This window comes from Colletes latitarsis, chromosome 11 (genome assembly GCF_051014445.1).
Source record: "Colletes latitarsis isolate SP2378_abdomen chromosome 11, iyColLati1, whole genome shotgun sequence".
In the NCBI taxonomy this organism is placed as follows: Eukaryota; Metazoa; Arthropoda; class Insecta; order Hymenoptera; family Colletidae; genus Colletes; species Colletes latitarsis.
Genome location: NC_135144.1, coordinates 16,289,205 through 16,307,069, shown reverse-complemented (window position 1 = coordinate 16,307,069; position 17,865 = coordinate 16,289,205). Strand labels below are relative to the sequence as shown.

The following is a 17,865-nucleotide window of genomic DNA, read 5'->3' as shown; positions in this document are numbered from 1 at the left end:
GTCGGTGTATGAGACAAATGGATAATATGTTTATTCGTCATAAAAATGTACAGGTGGTTGTACGTGCGAAGGATCGAGCAACAATTTACCAAATGGCTTTAGAAAATTTTATTCTCCAACTTGGAATGTAAATTTATACTGGAGCATAAAATTTTACAAACATTCTCAACTAAAATTAGAAATAAATTACCAATGACTTAGACAGTACCTCAAATATTAAAATTCTACAGAGCTTTCAGTAAAAATCACCTAGACTCGTCTTTGATATTTCTTCGTACACTTCGAAATATATAGTCACCACGATCTAGGAACGCTAACAGCAAAGGAAGAAATTACCAAGTATAGCAAGCAATATTATACACGTCTCACGAACCACAAGAACCCGCACGCAGTAAGCTTGATGGATATGAGTAATCATAACCATAGATTAAAAAAACGCAATCCACTCAACCTCTCTAAAAGATTCGCCAACAGCAACTGAGACTCGTAATGTACACTGCACAGTATGCTGTATTTTTCTGTCGGAAAGAAACCTTCTCTCCTCTGATCAAAAACTTCTACTCTCTGTCGTTGCATTCCTAATCTGTTATCTGATGTCCTATGTTCCTTTTCTCCTATTATTTCTATCGTTTCTCTTACTTAAAAATAAGATCGTATGTCTCTTTTGTTTGCTAAATCTATGAAACCTAAACGAATAATCCACCTCTGTGGGCTTGTATACAAAACACTATTCACTCACTTACCTCTATACCTATACGCGTACCTTAATCCGTACTAAGCTCTGGTACCATTCTACTAACACCCATTTCACTCGATCCCTATTACATTTACTTGTCTACACATATCCGTCGCACAACAACTATTTCCCTTTAGTATATGATAATATAACTCCCATTATTTTTAAACTTCTATTTTCTATTATTAATTTTACTGTTTATTTTATAGCTTATTTCCTACATGTTACGTGTATTTCAAACGCAAATTGAACCTCGATCGACCACGATTGAATATCATTTCAAAACGAAGCTTTGTATACAACCATTGTATTCTTTCTCCTCGACTCGTTTTATGTTATATTTCAAGAAGAGTAGGAGTGGTCGAAATTTGTAAAGTAATTTTTACAAGGGGTTATTTTCGATCACGACAGTGAAGATGCCAAAATCAGGTGAATTTAATGTGAGGCAATTTACGAACTCCCAAAGAATACGAAAAACGAAGCGAGCGCTGGCGGTTCGATCTAAAGATCGATCCTACGGCGATGGTAAATCCGTGACAAGAAAGATCCTTTCGAGCGTTGCTGTAGATCGCCGAGAGGTGACAGCACGAGTTTTACCAGCGTTTAGATCGCGTTAACAATCGCGAAGTCAACCGATTTTTCGAAATGGGTACGTAACGCTTGGTGGATCCTCCGAGACGAGATCACGCGACTTTGATCAATCTGAACAAGTTGAACACGACCATCTTCGATCCGACAGAATTAAAATTGTATTATTTGAGTAACATATAAATATACTGAAGGCCTTGTAGTCAAAAGTTCCCATTTTTAAAGCGCAAATTGAATATCCCGAGAGATTTCGCAATATTTCACTAACATCAAAATTGCTCAGCGAAACATGAAAAAGGGTATTGACACAAGGATTGAACATGAATAAATATTACTTATTGCGAAGATAAGAATGATATATCGAATAATTTTTTGTAAAAATAAAATCCTAAGATAACTTAATTTTTTCACTGTAAAAATCGAGAAGATCCCTCGAGCGTGGGTGTCCCTTAAACGCTGGTGGGAATCTCGCATTATTTGTTTCGCGCAATACAACAGAGTCACCGATACCCCAGGGCGACGATCGCGCGCTGAAACGTGCAACGCGTAATCGTACTTGCCGCAATACCTCTTGACATTTACACACGGAAGATCCTGAATATCATTCCAAGCGCGACGACTTGGAGAGGAGCTCGAAGAGCGACCTGCCTGGAATTGATTTTATCGGTAAACAAAGTGGTCCTTACGTTCACGAACCAAAGGAAGGAAGGCAAGCGCGATCCTACGTATGTCAAGTAAAATGCCCAATACTTGGACAAGTCCCAACATTTCAACACATAATATTTATCTAAATGGATAAACTATTTTATTCAAATATGTAATCAAACATATTTATATTTTTAAAACTCTTTTATCCGTCGAAATTTCGTTTTCTATTTGAAACATTTTATTTCGACTGTACTAGGTTGGTCAAAAAGTACTGTCGAAATTTTCAGTAAGAAAACCATACTAAGTCGAATGATTTTCAACGCTGTGCTTCGATATTTTCCACTAATTTCCAGACTTGTGAAATTTCAATAACTTCTGATCGACAGGTAGAAAATTAATTTGCTTAAGAAAATTTTTAAATATATCAAAAACTTAGAAAGATTGTCATGTCGTTCAGACTCGAACTAAACAGAAGGGTTGAATTTTACCCCAAAGGAAGCTCAGTTCTAAAAATTTTGCATTTTCAAATATTGCATTCCCTTCGATAGCGGGCACCGTGCATCCAGATTGGCCAGATTTTTTTCTGAGCAATGCGAGCAATGCAAGTACGACGTGCGTCGATTAGCATTCGGTCAAACGGTCGTTCACGGTTGTACAGGCTGTTGCACAAATCACATAGACGACCACGCGGATATTCTTTTTTCTATCGGATCTGAATGGAGCGCAACGCTTTATTTGCCGGCCATTATTATCCCGTCACCGACTTAATCGACGGCAAAAAGCTGCTTCGAGGTATCTAATAAATTCTCCCGTAGTTCGTTTCGACGCCGAGAACAAAGAGACACACGGTGTTTCTTTATATCGCGCGACGGGCCGAGCGGCTCCGAATAAACATCTCTTCGTAGGTTTCTCCTTCCCCTTAATAATTTTTCTCGACGTTGGCTTTTACCTCTCCGGACGATGCGGCGGAATTTCAAGGATAATCGTTCCAACTAGGGAACAAAACCATCGAGAAACGCTTTTCTTAGCCTTCTGGAAATTTATTGACTTTTAACGCGGCGCTCGCGGGGAAGATTCCGAGAAAACTTTATCAGAAATTGTATAAATATACATGTATACCTACTTTGGTATTAAGAACACAAATTATTGCGCGCCATCTTGTATGGGCTAATGGACTTTTGGGCATTTTGATAGATCTTAACTTAGACGCGCGAACAAAATATAAAAATGGTCGTTATTAACGGTGTTAATGTGAACAAAAAGCCGTATTATAGCCTGCATATTAAGGTTTTCGCACGTTGGGAGTTCTTCGGGTATTGGTTCTGGTATCTTAAAAATGAAATAAAATAGCGCTACATTAAGATACAAGGTATGAGATATATCGATTTATAGAGGACGTTAGTTTAACAATTTATACGCTAAACGGTTAAGAAACTGTGCAGCCAACCATGCAGACCGTTCAAAAGTTGTGATCGGTTAGTATAACAGACAGCATAATAAGGCAACAACCGAAAACCAGCTACCGAACCTTTCAAATACGTAATTTGACGTTTCACTATTTTCTACGTAAATAGACAAACAGTATATTGCATGTAAAATAACCAAATAGAAAACATTAACACGTTTATAGAGACCGATTGGCAATTTTATATATCAGTGACGGATACAAGGGAGCCAACGAAGCTGGAATCCCACCTCCCACGTCAATTTACTAAAGAAATACCGATGACTTGCCGATACTTTGTATTCTCTGGCTTCTCGACGTTGCAACGAGAGTTGTCTCATTTACATATGTTTCCTTGAAAGGCTGAGTGTGACAAATCGGGTTTGTGGTTTAGTTCAGGGTTGCTTTGAAATGTAAATTTTAGGTTGTTTAGTAATGGAACTCGTCCTTTTGTAAACGGTCCTTACTTTTTACCCAGTTTCTGAAAGTTACGGAACAAATCCTCTATTTTGCCACGAGAAATATGTCTCTTTTTACACGGTGTTTTTTACGCGATGTTCATTCTAATGTATCAACCATGCGAAAAGAGAATTGAGTGTAATTCGCCCCCGAACGATTGCATAAAACCGAACAAGAAATTCGAACGATTCTTACAATAACTGTCAGCAGAAACGATATATTTATTTGTATCACAAGGTTCACACTCGCTTCTTTAAGTTAAACTTGGATAATGAAAAGTTAGAGTTCTTCTAAAATGGCTTGATAAAAGTGAACATCTTCCCATTAATGAATTTAAACGGAAAGAGTAATGTTGCGATCTAAACAGAACGTACAAGGTGATTAAAGGAAGGTGCATAAATTTTTTAATTATATACTACGTGACAAATGAGACCAAAAGTTCCTTGAACGCAAAAACCTTCGCATTACTATGTTTGATGTCGTCATCATTGTTGAATCACCTCTTGCGAGAAGAGTATGCTGTCACTCGGAAAAAGTGATAGTCAGAGAAAAGTCTGAACTATCGAATGAGTGAATTATAGTTTCGTTTTCAATGTCAGCATAAAACTTCGCTATACTCGTCCTATAAGCTCGTATACCATTAAAACTATTCTTGTGTACAACTTCAAAACTAAAACCAACCCTCAACGAGAATTTTTATTTTACGAAGAACATAGATTCTTACTTTGTCATCCAGGGATGGCGATTCAAACGTACAGGTGCTTCGATCGATCGACTGATCTCATATTATGATCTTGGTATTTGTCGTAATAGTGATTTTATAAAGAATGAAAAACTTTGGCTGCATTTCTTATAAAATTTCTGGGAATGAAATCCAGAGCTCTGATTCATGGGTACACTTGGCAACGTACGAACGACCGTGGAATATTTATTGTGAAAAAACATTCGTGCGAAAAACGTAGCTGCAACGATCGTGCCTGTTTTTGAAGAACTCTCCAGGAAGGAATTACTTGAGCGTAGCATCGATGTGTATAATCAAAGCAATAATGAAAGTTACAACTCTCTTGCGTGGAAGATAACGCCGAAAAAACGCTTTCGAGTGGCGTAAAACTCGTCGAAATTGCTGCAGACATTACGACACGTACTTTCGATGATGGCGATACTTCATTACTATACACCGTGATGGCTGGTGGACATTAAAATTGATGTACAGGCTTATAAATACTGTAAGAGTCAAGATGTCCACCGAGTGCATATTGCAGAAAAGCAAAATAGACAAAGTGCAGGTTTCTTAGAACTTTACAGATAGGTCTATACAATGACATTAAGAAATTTTTTAACGGGTTCTTCTGCGTTTCCAAATTCCAGGAAATAATAATAGCTGTATTTTTTGTTATATTCAACATTAAACTGGAAAGAAAGAACTGATTCGTTCGCGTCTGCACGTCGCAGGAAACATATTGCCGATCTTTGCGAGGGCTAGACTACTCTATCCATCCAGTTCCGCTACAAGCAAGGAGAGAGGACTACTTATGTCCGGACGATGCCCAAGTAACACCATACTAGACTCAAACTCAATGTTAAGACGTTCGCGACCCCCACAGCCCAGACGTTCTATCATTTAACACTTTGACTAGACTTTTCGCTATGGAACTAAAACAATTCTCAGGTTGAAATTTTAAAGAAAATAAATTTGAATAGGACTCATAAATATCACGTCTTGTAAGGTATGTAGTTTACAATTGTTCATAATCAAAGTTTTAATCTGGCAGTCAACGCGTTAAATGATACCAATCGTTGTTAATTTTTGACGATGTTTACAAATAAGTGAAGTTATCAATTTTACATACTAACACACGCGAGTCTTGCTGGGCTCGTGGAACGTGGTAAAATATGAGAATCGTAAGTGTCGTAAAATAATAGAAAAAGATATATCTATCGAGGAGAGGAAACGTTGGCCATTTTTCGGGATTAGTCGTTCGGTCTCACGGATCGAGGCAAGGATAGGACAAGACGTTGGCCAGCCAGGGTGCTTGGCATTCTTGCCCACAGTCAGGTACCAGATCCGCGTCGTTTACTTTCACCGCTTACGCTCGATCTAACTATAAAACACGTCCAAAGCGGAGCGTTTCGCGTCGTTTCGGGGGACCGGGGTATCGAATCGAATCGACGGCTCGCTCGATTCGATTCGTTCAGTCGGGCGCGCGTTATCGATCGGCCTCGAAATTCGACCCAGTCGCGAGCATGAAATTTGCATCGGTTCGATCGTCTCGGGTCGAAACCCACACGCGGGAAACCTGTAATTCGGTCAATGATTTAACCGGCGCCGCGACGGAGACGTCCCGGAGACGGCTCGCGGGTCCTAATGGCGTCGTAAATTTCGCGAAATATCAACGACGAGCAGTGACGGAGAGAAAAAAAAGGGAGAAACGAAAAGGAAAGGAGGAGTCGTTCGTAAAAGATAATAAAAAAGAAAAGGGGGAAAAAGAGAACGTCCGACGATTCCCTTTTCTAAAACCCGACGCGCCGATTTTAGCGAACCGTTGGCACGCGATCGCGCAACTTTTTGCGCGAAGGACGTAGATCGCGCGCGCGCGCAATTCGCGGTAAAGTTGCTCGACCAAGGGATTTTCCCTCGGGATCGAAAACGGAGGCCACCGTTGGATAGAAGTGGGATTGGAAGTCTCGAAGTAAACGGTTACGAGAAATTGAAGATTCGCTCGGTCGGAATTCCGCGAACGGGAACAATGGCGCCGGGTATCGCGTGGCGTACGGTGGGTATCGCGAAGGATATATCAAAGTCACACACGTACGATAGGTGGATGGGTTCTCAGGCACGGGTGGTTGCTGGCAGAGTGAGAGTGCCATATATATAGAGAGAAGGGGAAACTCGACTCGGCACTCCAAAGTACACAGCCTCCGCGATTGCAGTGGTGTGCTTTCGGTTCCTTCTACAACCGCTCGATATTCATTCTTCGCGGGTTCGCGCCCGTGGTAACAGTCGGCCGCCGATCCGTTTCCAACTGCACGTTGCAGCCACAGAAGGGCAGCTTCCGCGACGAGAGGTTTCCGTCCGCAAGCCTACCGACACCACCCACCACGTCCACGGCCATTCAACGCACGCCATGAAGTTCGCACTCTTCGCGTGAGTATCTTACACGTTTCGTCCCTCGATTACGCATCGGCCATCGTCCTTATCGATCGCACGAGTTCCCCCTAGGGCAAGATTTCGATCTAACGTAGCATATTTCCCGATAGATCCGCGAGTGACCGACGGACACAGTCCCAGTGAGCACAGTCGGTGACCGTTTTGCTCTATCCAAGGCCAATCGGGGCCTCGTACGCGATCGAAAGGTGTATTTACTCTATCTAACGTTACAAGCGGTGGTGTCTGTCGCAAGCCGTTCCATAACCGGATCGTTGGAAATTTCGTTCGAACGAAGAACTCGAAGAGAGATGCTGGGGCGTAAAAGCGAGCAAAAGCGAGCGCCTGGCGAACGGGCCGTGTAATAACAGGATGCAGAAAGGCGCGTTATGCAAACCTGGTAGCTGTTGGCCAGGCGTCCGTTCCCGGTTCCCAACCAGGAAATTGATTAGAAAACGCAGCCAACAGCACCGGACGACCGTCCACTTCGCGAACGGCGTTGAAATTAATCGACACCGATGAAAAATACTGATTACGTCGCGACGCCTTCTCCGTTACCGTTGCTTTTCCTTGACATTATTCCGACAACATGCTAGCGCGAGTCGGTCGCGAGTCGCGCCGCGGCAACCACTCGGGGACCAAACCGACGAAAGACACGCGAAAACAATCGCCAGGATCGACTTACGCAACGCCGTTTTAATCCTTTCTTCGCTTTGATCATTCGTTTACTGCAATTATTATTTAAGTTAGCAATTGTCGTTTTAAAAGGATCGCATTTATAACTTGTTGTTGCGATCGACAGAGTTCGCGACTCGAGTATTCCGTCTTGAAGGGTTAAAACGCGTTCTTGCGTCGATTTCTTTCTTTTTTCTCGATAACCACGAAAACGAATAATGGTGGCGACGCCATGACACAATCGCGATTGCGGTCGCGCGTCGAGACGAAATTGCGTTAGGAAACCGGCAAAGGCCAGCCGCGAGAAAGCAAGAAGAAACAATTCCGTTGACCGTGGAATCCGTCGAGCGATTTCAGCTTGGTCGATCGTACGAGGAAAATCCGAGTTTCGAAATCGCTTGTCGAACGCGATTGTTCCGGGGAACGTTGGGGCGAGGCCGACAAGTTTCAACGACAACGAGGCGCTCGAAAAATTTGAATTCGTCGATTCCGCGACGACGGATCGAGGGTTCTGGCTAGTTTTCGTGACATTTGTTAGCCGCGTCACGTATTCGCGTATATACGACCGACGTCCGTCGTAACGGATCGCCGCGGCCAATCCCGGGAGTAGCGTTGCACGAGCCAAGCAGAGAAAGTGAGTTTCGTACGTGAATGTCACAGGTCAAAATCCAGCCGGTATACGCGGATCTACAACGGCAAACGCGCGAGTAACGCTCGCTGTCCGGTGCATGCCGGTTTGCCTGCCGATTCTACGTAATTATCGGTCCGTGATTATACGAATCCCGCCTCCTCCATGCGCGAAGACGTTTCTCATCCAAGGATTTTAAACCGTTACTCGCCAAACTAGCCATCCAACCCCTCGCGTGCAACAGATTTAATAAATTTTACATATTCAATCGATTTCAAAATTAAAATTATTAAACCTTCGCTACTGTAACGATATCTTTTATTTAAAAAAGAATTCTGATTATAGTTTTCTACACTATGCTTGCAACAAGATACAGGGACGTAAGAGATAAATTCTATTATCCAGAGTCAATGTTCACTGGATATTTGAAAAAAAATAAATAAAATTGCATAGAGTATTCTATAGAATGTAGTGTAAATAAGAACGATCTACATTATGACAAGCTATTTGTATCTGGAAGCGTGTTGTGCTAGGGGATGGCGATATTTTGACCATGAAACAATTCTTGACGGGATTGAAGTAGCAAATTTCTAATAGAAATGGAAGGTACGATCAAAAATACCATTCGTCTCGATTTAACTTTCAAGTTAGAAGGCTAATTAACTCAGAAATTATACACATTTATTCCTTGTCGTACGATTTCATTAGAAATAAGTGTATTATTTCATTCCTTTTTAATTTGTTTGTTCTTGTACTGGTCATAAGAAAGCTTGAATTACTTTGAATTATTTCGAACGAAAGATATATGTATGTTTAACTACTTAATTATGAACGTTCACGAAATTAGAGCTTCACGTATAGGGTAGTGGACATCAACCTGTAGCTCTTTAACCAAATTATTGCGCCTATTAATTCGAATCGAATTATTTAAATCACCTTTCTATTCGATCTATCGCAGCTTAAATAAATGTATATTTCAGATACCTACTATGCAACGTAACTTTATTTAATTCTTAGATTACTTTAGCTGGAATTTTGATTTTAGAAATGAGTACAAAAATGAATGGAAAATATACAATAAAATCGGTTTCTGTAACCTTTTAATTATCGAGAGAAATAACATTTTGCGTTACGGTAAACGATATGCGTGCATTTCATTAAGTGTAAGTCTCGAGCACAGTCCTGTAAGTAGCAACATGTGCAGCATATTAATCAATTTCTTGAATAAAATCAATCGTAAAAGGTAGCTGTCTTATTCTTATTTACGAAACTATGATAATTAGATACTCTGCATATAAAAATCCACTAGATCGGGTCTTACTAATTAATCCAATCCACGTATACGACAAACAGATATTATATCTGTCAACACCCAACAAAGTTGATTATCTCGATATAGTAGGATGTTTAGGAATTTTGAAAGAACTTTATTCTACATTTTCCTAAATAATAAAATATAGTGTCGAAAATTCCATGACAACATAGGTAGTATCTGAATATTAATACGTTAAGAAACGATAGCCTTGTAGATAGAGAGTTTGCAAAAATTAACGGGCCGACGAAACATCGAAGAGAAAATCAAGACAATTAGAGTGATTATCAGCAAAATTATGTAATCTATTAGCAGGATTGGTACAAAAAAGGCTAGTTCTGAAATTTGGTTTCCGGAACAAAAGAGAAAATCTTTTAATAAATAACGTCAAATAAATTAATTCTGATAGTATAGACAATTTATATGACTGCATATGATATTCACTCAAAGAAGAAAAATAACATCATCGAAATGTCTTCAAGTATCTATTTTAGTTATAATTCTTAGTATTATACAGTTTCTGTTACTTATTGAAAATGAAAAAAAGAAACGAAAACCGTAATTCTTGTCTGTGTCGATCAATTTTACGAAAACGCGTTTATCGAAAATGCTTTGTCTCATTATTTTCGATAACCATGTATCGAGTAGATAAGAGTGTATGTAAATGTGACAGCAACGAGTGGCTCTCGTCGGCACTTGGAAATGTTAAGAACGTGCTACTGTTTGCATACCGCGTTGAAAGTCTATTGAAATTAGTTTGGAGCATATTAACTTCTACGACGTCCTTCATCTCGTAAAAATAGTTTTAAGTCATTTGCATGACGTAAATGTGTAACTATATGTATAATGGATTCAAGGTCATTGATACGAATTATAAAAGGTAACGGCTCTGATACAAGTCTCGATAAACAGCAGATATCGCTTGCGTTTTGTCGAATAAATTGTTTCTAATTATAATCACCTGATGTTCGTTAAATGTTACTTAATCAAGTTAAATAATTTGATTTTAAGAACGTTACTCGATGAACCGAGTCTAGTTGCTGGTCTTCGTCAAGAATAGTAGAAACAAAATTATTAATTGCCCTTAATAATTAAAATTAAGACTTAGATTTATTATCGTAAATCAAACGTTCATTGTTTCAGGCTACATTTTTTCAAAACTATTGGCAGGAGTATTAAGTATAAAAGAGAGTCGATAAATTCATCTGCCTCATCCAATAACTTGTATATCTGTGTATGGGTGATGAGCAAAATGTAATCTGATTAATGTTCAACGATATCAATTACCGTCTAATCGAACCAATGATTAATGATAACGATTATTCGGCAATCAGTGATCAGAATTAATGAATGAACCAAACAATTAAAGATCGCGTAATCGTCATATACGTCTCATTCATTAATCAACAATCACGAAATGATTATTTTTCATTGAATTTCACAAGGTATTGATTTTAAATAGCAAATTACAAATGTATATTATAATCACTAATGGCAATCAATGATTATGGTTATTAGACTACGAATTTGGCGCAATCATGGCGAACGCTAATATGGAAAACATGTGTACAACACGTGCAGAATTTTTTTTAAATAAATTAATACCAGAACATACATATTTCATTTTGCATAGTTGCACATATCCAAAAACGTTTAGCATACATTTCCATACCTGTGTATCCAATTACAAAAGTATTCCCTGATAATTAATCGATTGTTCTTCCTGGTATACGTACCCTATCAAACATTCGTTGCACCTTTCGATATTTAAACTGTGAAAACGATTTATTAACGCTGCAGAAACGCTGCTCTTGCAAGTGCAAGGAATGTTTCCCCAAAGTTCGATCATGCCTTTCAGTTACATCCTATATATATGTGTGTATTGGAGTGTCCTGCAATCGACACTGCACTCGTAAGCGTCGGAATCGAGCTCGAATCGTACCTTTCGGAGACAAGTATTTCGGGAACTCGGTCGCTCGCAATGGCGCGCGGACCTTCCCTCGATCGGAAACGAGTTTTGCTTGTCCCGTGTCGCATCGACTCGCAAGCTTATCCTTTTTTTTCTTTTTTTGCGGACGATTCTCTCCCTTCCGCTCGAGCTAATATTTCGCAGAGTGAATTACACGGATTTCTTGCCGGCTGCGAGATACTCCGGTTCGTTGCCTTCCACCGTTAGGAAAAGTGTTTTCTATCTTGATCCTCGCGGCAGCACGCGAGCGCGATACGCGCGTTTCGCCATACGCTCGAACCGATTGCAATATTTCACAAAACAACTTGTATATTTTACCATACACACCACCGTTCGAAAGTTTGGGCTTGAACATTCACGATTTATGGGAAAAGGTACAAGTAAAGGCTGATTGCAACGTCACTGTAGACGTCACAGAGACCTATAATCACGAGGTTCCAAAGATCGCATAAGCAGGGAATCTACACCCTGGCTGCACCACACCAGGGGCCATGACCCAGAATTATCAGCCCTCTCGACGCTTTCCACGACACCGAGCTAGAATGTCCCTCTCCAGCCTCGTTCCCCCCCACCAATATTTACACTCTGAATTAGACCAATAAAGAATTCGGAGTTTCGTGCTAATTAATTTTATGCTAGAAAATTTTAAAATGCTTCTGTAAAGCTACGTGTAAGAACTATAAATCGGGCAATAGAATGTTCTAACGTCGGAGTTCTTCAAACTATTAAAATTTCAAAATTTCGTTAGAATTTAGCAATTGCCTCGATAAATGAGGTTTTGTTACTGGTTGCAAGTAAAAGTAGCACGAAGAAATTAGAAATCATAAATAGTTTGAGGTACTTAAATATCACGAACGATCACACTTTGAATCTTCTTTCAATATTGTGCCTCGATTGTATTCGCCATTAAATCAATTATGAAATTTGTATTTACTGTTTGAACAATGTATCTAGAATTGTTTGTTTCGGACACTTCCTCGAACAAAATAGTATTATTTTTGTATGTAATATGTCGTGCTACTCTATTAACAATTAAACGAATGTTACACTTACATATTATCACGTAGAAAGAAACACAGCATGCTAAACATATTCCTTTCTCTTTCCCAATAAGCTTCTAGTGGTCGCGCAGCCATAACGCTAGATGGTGTTACGTGGATCATCTGAAAAGTAATGCATAAATGTGAATAAATAAAGGGGAATTTAATTAATTTAAATTTAAATTTAAATTTACAGTCCCTCGATATTTTCAGTGTTTGAAAAAGCCAAGATTAACAGTTCCTTTCTGAAGTTAAGTTTAGTTCTTTTCTTATCATCTCCAAATATGGATAACGATTACGCTACACGTGTTCCTTGAATTTTGATAACAGATCATAGACGATCATAATCACTATTTGCTTCGTTTTTAACTGTTGACAACGAATTTATTCTCCTACGAATGCACTTGATGCAAAATGTAATTTATCTCTGTTCAATAAAAAGCAGTACTAAGCCCAAAGCAATGCTAATCCGTTAAAAATAATTTTAATTAGAATTTTTATTAACGAATTTTAAAATTGATATTTGAGAAATCCACTTTGATTAAACCCTATTTGGTGTGATGCATAAAAAAAAAAGCTGAAAGCGACTTTTGTATTTCGATAAAAAGTCAAAGCAACCGAAATGTCTGTCAGTATCGTACGTCACTCAGGAAACTATACAATAGTCGTTCGAAACATTTCTCCGTCTAGCAAATCACTCACGAGGTATTTAAATCGTTCGTGTTTCCAGTTGTTTTTACGAGCAACAAGTTGTTTAATCAGTAATTCATATATTCTTTGCACATTAAAAAATTTCTATATACATTTAATGCTGTTTCTAGTCGCGTAAATTGCAATCGTTACAGCCATGTTCTAGTTATTTCCGCGTTTTTTTATAATTAAGTTCACTTCCTGTGCATATGAGATTATTATTCGTGGAACAAAATTGCCACGAATACGCGTTATTGTCTGATCCCATCCACGTAACGTACACGGATGTAAACGGATGCATCTTCGCGCGTTGCAGTCACGATACTTTCGTAGCTTCTCGTGCAACGATCGTTTCTCCAAACAAACTCGTTCGCGCCTCGACCGAGAAACCGACCGACGTTGTCGCGTACTTCCTGTTGCCGTCGATTATTCGGTCCGCTGGCATTAATTGTGGAGGAAAGTGTTTCCTAGCTGGCAGCGATCCTTTGCGTGCACGACTGCCTTTCACTATCGCTCGAAATCTTCGCTTTTCGACCTCGTTGATTCTGCGTGCAACGGTACAACGAAAATGAGAATACGTGTATTGTACAGCGAAAGAAAGATCGACGCCGGATTAGGGGAAATGTCTACCGGGAGCAAGTAAAACGCAACCAGCATCGAACAATTTCTACTTAGCCTTTGTAAACCCCCGGGACTATTGCATAATGACGAAACTTGTATTGGAGTGTGAAACCGACTTTTAAATTAAATTGATGCATAAAACTGTTTGTTTATTGTCTTCATTTCTAATTAGAGAGAAAGAATATTGGTAAAATAATGCGAAAGAAATGTAATTGATCAGTCTTTGGTTTGCGATAGTTTGACGACAATAAATGACGATAATGTTGAAATAACTATACATATAAATAAAATTTTAATTTTCTATTTATAAACTATAAGTTTGTAGAATAGTTGAGGCGAATTGACCTATCGATCTACACTGGACCAAGTTTTACGCGGTGTCTTTTTTTTTGAAATTGAATCAAGGATCGTTGAACTTGTGCTGGATGCTATCTAGTTATTTTACACTTAGTAGAGAGCAAGAAAGATCACGGATTAAGGTGAACGCGGACAGCGTTCGGTAATTATTTCTAAATCACAGACCATACACAAGACGTGACTTAAACGCCCGATACGACTTTCGATTCTTGTTAAGCCCGATGTTTCTTTCACTCTATGGGTACACGTGCGCGGAACGAACTAGTTCGCGTAACAAAAATGTGTTCGCTGGTTGCAGATTGGTGGCGGCCGGTTGCCTGATAGCCCTGGCTAAATCAGCGGAGGAGGAGTACGATTACGAGGAAGAGCCAGCAGCACCGGTGACCCCGGCCCCGGCTAGACCAGCTTCCGGAAGACTGGGTGGGCTATTGTCATCTTCGAGAGGACGAGTGAACGTCGGGAGAAAACCGACAGGCGGTGCGGGTGCAGCCACGGTGAGTCCTAGAGCAACTCGAACACAGTCGAGATTTAATGGAGATAGTAGCCCGTAGCTTTGATCCAGTGTCTTTCTCGTGAAGAGGACTCGCGAGGGTCGAACGAAATCGTAGCAAACAAGTCGTAAATCTCCGCGTGCATGGGTCGCTTAAACGGACCACACACGGTCGAAGTTTGTTGGAAGTTTGCCTACGTTTGATCGACTATCTTACTCGTGGAAAAAGACCAGCGCGCGTAAACCGTTTAACCCTGCTGCTCTGATACTTGTTAGAATAAACTTGTGCCGTTCTATTTGTCTCGGTAGATTATTATCTGGAAGCGATAACATAGCAGACACATTCGAGCTGCTTCGAATAATACTAATTATGTAATTCTTAAGCATGATATGCAAAAAGTTAAAATTACGAATCATGTTTATTTTGTTAAGTACGAAACGGTTTGAAAGTATTTGATCGTCGCTGTTCGTTGCAATAAAGAAGTAACGTTTAATCATTATGCGTTACGCTTGCCTTTGTAGTAACTGTTTTTGGACGTGTGACATCGATTTTATAGCTTACGTTAGTAGAGATCCAATTTAAATTATCAGACATTAAGTACGGTGAATGTAGTCGATCGTTTCATCAAACTATACGTGCACAGTGTTCGAAAAATTCATTTGAACAATATAAAATCATAGTTAATATACCTTACAACTATGCAAGGTGTTCGGCCATGCGGGTAAACCTTCAATAAATAACCTTTGAGGCAGCCTATACACGCAAAGGATTATTGGAAGATTTATCCGCAGATTCGATCAACCATCTATCGTGAACGAGATAATGGATTAAACTTGTAAGCAAGGCTCCAGTAAACCTCAAACATGAATGGACCGCCTAACAGTGATGTCCTCGCCATATAATTTTACTTTCCAGATAGCTTAGAATGTCTTACTGTTGCTATCTACGTAATCGATGCCTACGTAAAGTATTTATGACTCCATAATTTTCCGAATTTTAATCAAACCTTCCGAAAGCATATTTTTAAAGCTGCATAACAAACGATGCAATATACAAATTTATTTTTCAAAAATGATAGATTATATCATCGTTTAAAATAACCTATGCATGCAGAGGTTCACTAAAGGTTTGATCACGCCAATTAACACACGGTTAAGTCTTTAATAAATGATCCCTAAAAGATTATCGAGAGTTTGCCTGCAGATTAGATTAAGCACTATTCTTTCTGATGTTTGTCGTAAAGAAGGCAGTAGACCAAAGTTGTAGATAAGCGTCCAATAAACTTCGACTATGAATGGGTCATTTAATTGTGATATCCTTGTTATATGGTTTCACCGTCAGCAAATTTAGAAAAAATTTAATGGCGCTACCTTTTAATAGAGCTATAAAACTCTTATAGCTCTATTATTATTATGAATTTTAATCAAAGATCTTTTAAAATTACTAGACTAGAATATCGTTGTAAATGACATTAAAGGTTTGCCTGAAATACGCGATTAAATTTTTAATAAATGACCCGCAAAGCAGTCTATACGAAGAATTATCGCATATTTGGTAAATCGTCTTTTTGTGTAATCTGTTCGCGACAACAGCGTTAACAATGATATCTTCGTCATATGGTTTCATTTTCAGTACTGCTTTCTATTATACCTTCAAACGTTTGTATCATACTTGATACCTGTAGGGTAAACTAGAAGTACATAAAGACTAAATTGCCCTCTCTGACGATTCATACACGCAAAGATATATTTTATCGGAAAGTACCAAATACACAAGTGATTATCTAACGAGTGCGTGTATGGATCGACTTAAGCGTTCACCGTGTATGTACGTAGCAAGTAACGAAATCGAAACGATGTCCCGTTAATTGCAGACGCAATCGACCACGGCGAAGCCCGTCGAGCAGCCGCTAGACGAAGAAGAGGGCGAGGAGGAGCTCGATGAAAACCAGGACCAGCAAGAAGACGTTCCCACCACCACCACGGAATCGTCCAAGAAAGTTCGCGGCGGGGTCAGACCTTTCAGGTAACTGCGCCTCGATGCCCCTATAGTTTAACGTCCGTAAAGATGGGACTCGTGAAAGAGAAATGTTTTGCCCTAGATCGAATCAGGATCTGTTGGACGCGTTGAAGAAGAAGAGAGCTCAGGTCGGGAACAATCATCGAGAATCGTCAGGCAGCCAATCCGCCCCGGAATCGACGACGTCCAAACCCAAGTAATCGAACAGTCTCATGCACGAACGCGATCACAGAAAGGACGAGGTACTTTAACGAACGATTCGTTGCTTTCTTTTAGATCGACTACAAACGGTCGCAGCAAAAGCAGCACCGCGACGGAATCGAAGTCGTCGGGACGCGGCAGGTTCGGTGGAACCAGGGGTAGCAAGCCAGTGCAGGAGGAGGTCGAGGAGACCCAACGGGAAGAGGTCCAAGTGAAACCCAAGCCCTATCGTAGAGGATAGATCGTTCGCGGGGAAACGCGAATTTCCCAGCTTCTTTTAAACCACGTGGAATAAATAAATCGAACGCAGCTCCGGCGATCGATGCCCCAATTCGTTGATATCCCGTCGAAGCGACACGAATTTCCTTCCCTCCCCCCCCCCCCTTACACGAATAACGCGGTAATTACTAGAAACGTCTCTCCCCCCTCGGTCTTCGCGCGAAAAGGCATTGAATCGGGATCGCGTCGATCGCAACATCGTTTGCCTTATCGAAAAGCACTCTCTGAAAAATACTACATGTATATAGAAGAAGACTCTGCCGCTCACAGAACACTCTCGAGGTACTTGCTGTACAAATGTAAATTAATACGACAATAAAATTTGCGAAAAATAAGGTTCAGACGTTCGTTCGTACCACGTAAAATTTTACAGAAGTTTTCATCCGGCATCCACGCCAACCCGTGTGTGTCCTCGATACGCTAACCTTGACTAGACCAGTCTAGGAATCGTTGCGCGTCGATCGTTATCTCGTAAATTACTTTTCTCGAAGCGTATTTGCATACGCGCGACGAGCATCGTAGGACGCAAGAGAAATTCCAGACTGCTTTGGAATGTCGAGGGC

General features: G+C 40.0%; 2 protein-coding genes across 2 annotated transcripts in view; one reads left to right on the top strand and one right to left on the bottom strand.

Moving 5' to 3' along the window:
- LOC143347603 (uncharacterized) overlaps window positions 1-12,767 on the bottom strand; it is a 207,180-nt gene extending 194,413 nt beyond the window's left edge. Inside the window, exon 1 of the mRNA XM_076776915.1 lies at window positions 12,658-12,767. The gene's annotated coding sequence lies outside the window, so the exon portion shown is untranslated. The remainder of the gene's footprint in view (window positions 1-12,657) is intronic.
- LOC143347610 (uncharacterized) lies at window positions 6,555-17,610 on the top strand. The gene is made up of 5 exons (XM_076776942.1): window positions 6,555-7,020; window positions 14,611-14,806; window positions 16,677-16,828; window positions 16,905-17,018; window positions 17,099-17,610. Exons 1-5 carry the CDS (start codon window positions 7,001-7,003, stop codon window positions 17,262-17,264), a joined length of 648 nt encoding a protein of 215 aa, XP_076633057.1. The 5' UTR covers window positions 6,555-7,000; the 3' UTR covers window positions 17,265-17,610.
- The last annotated feature ends 255 nt before the right edge of the window (window positions 17,611-17,865 follow it).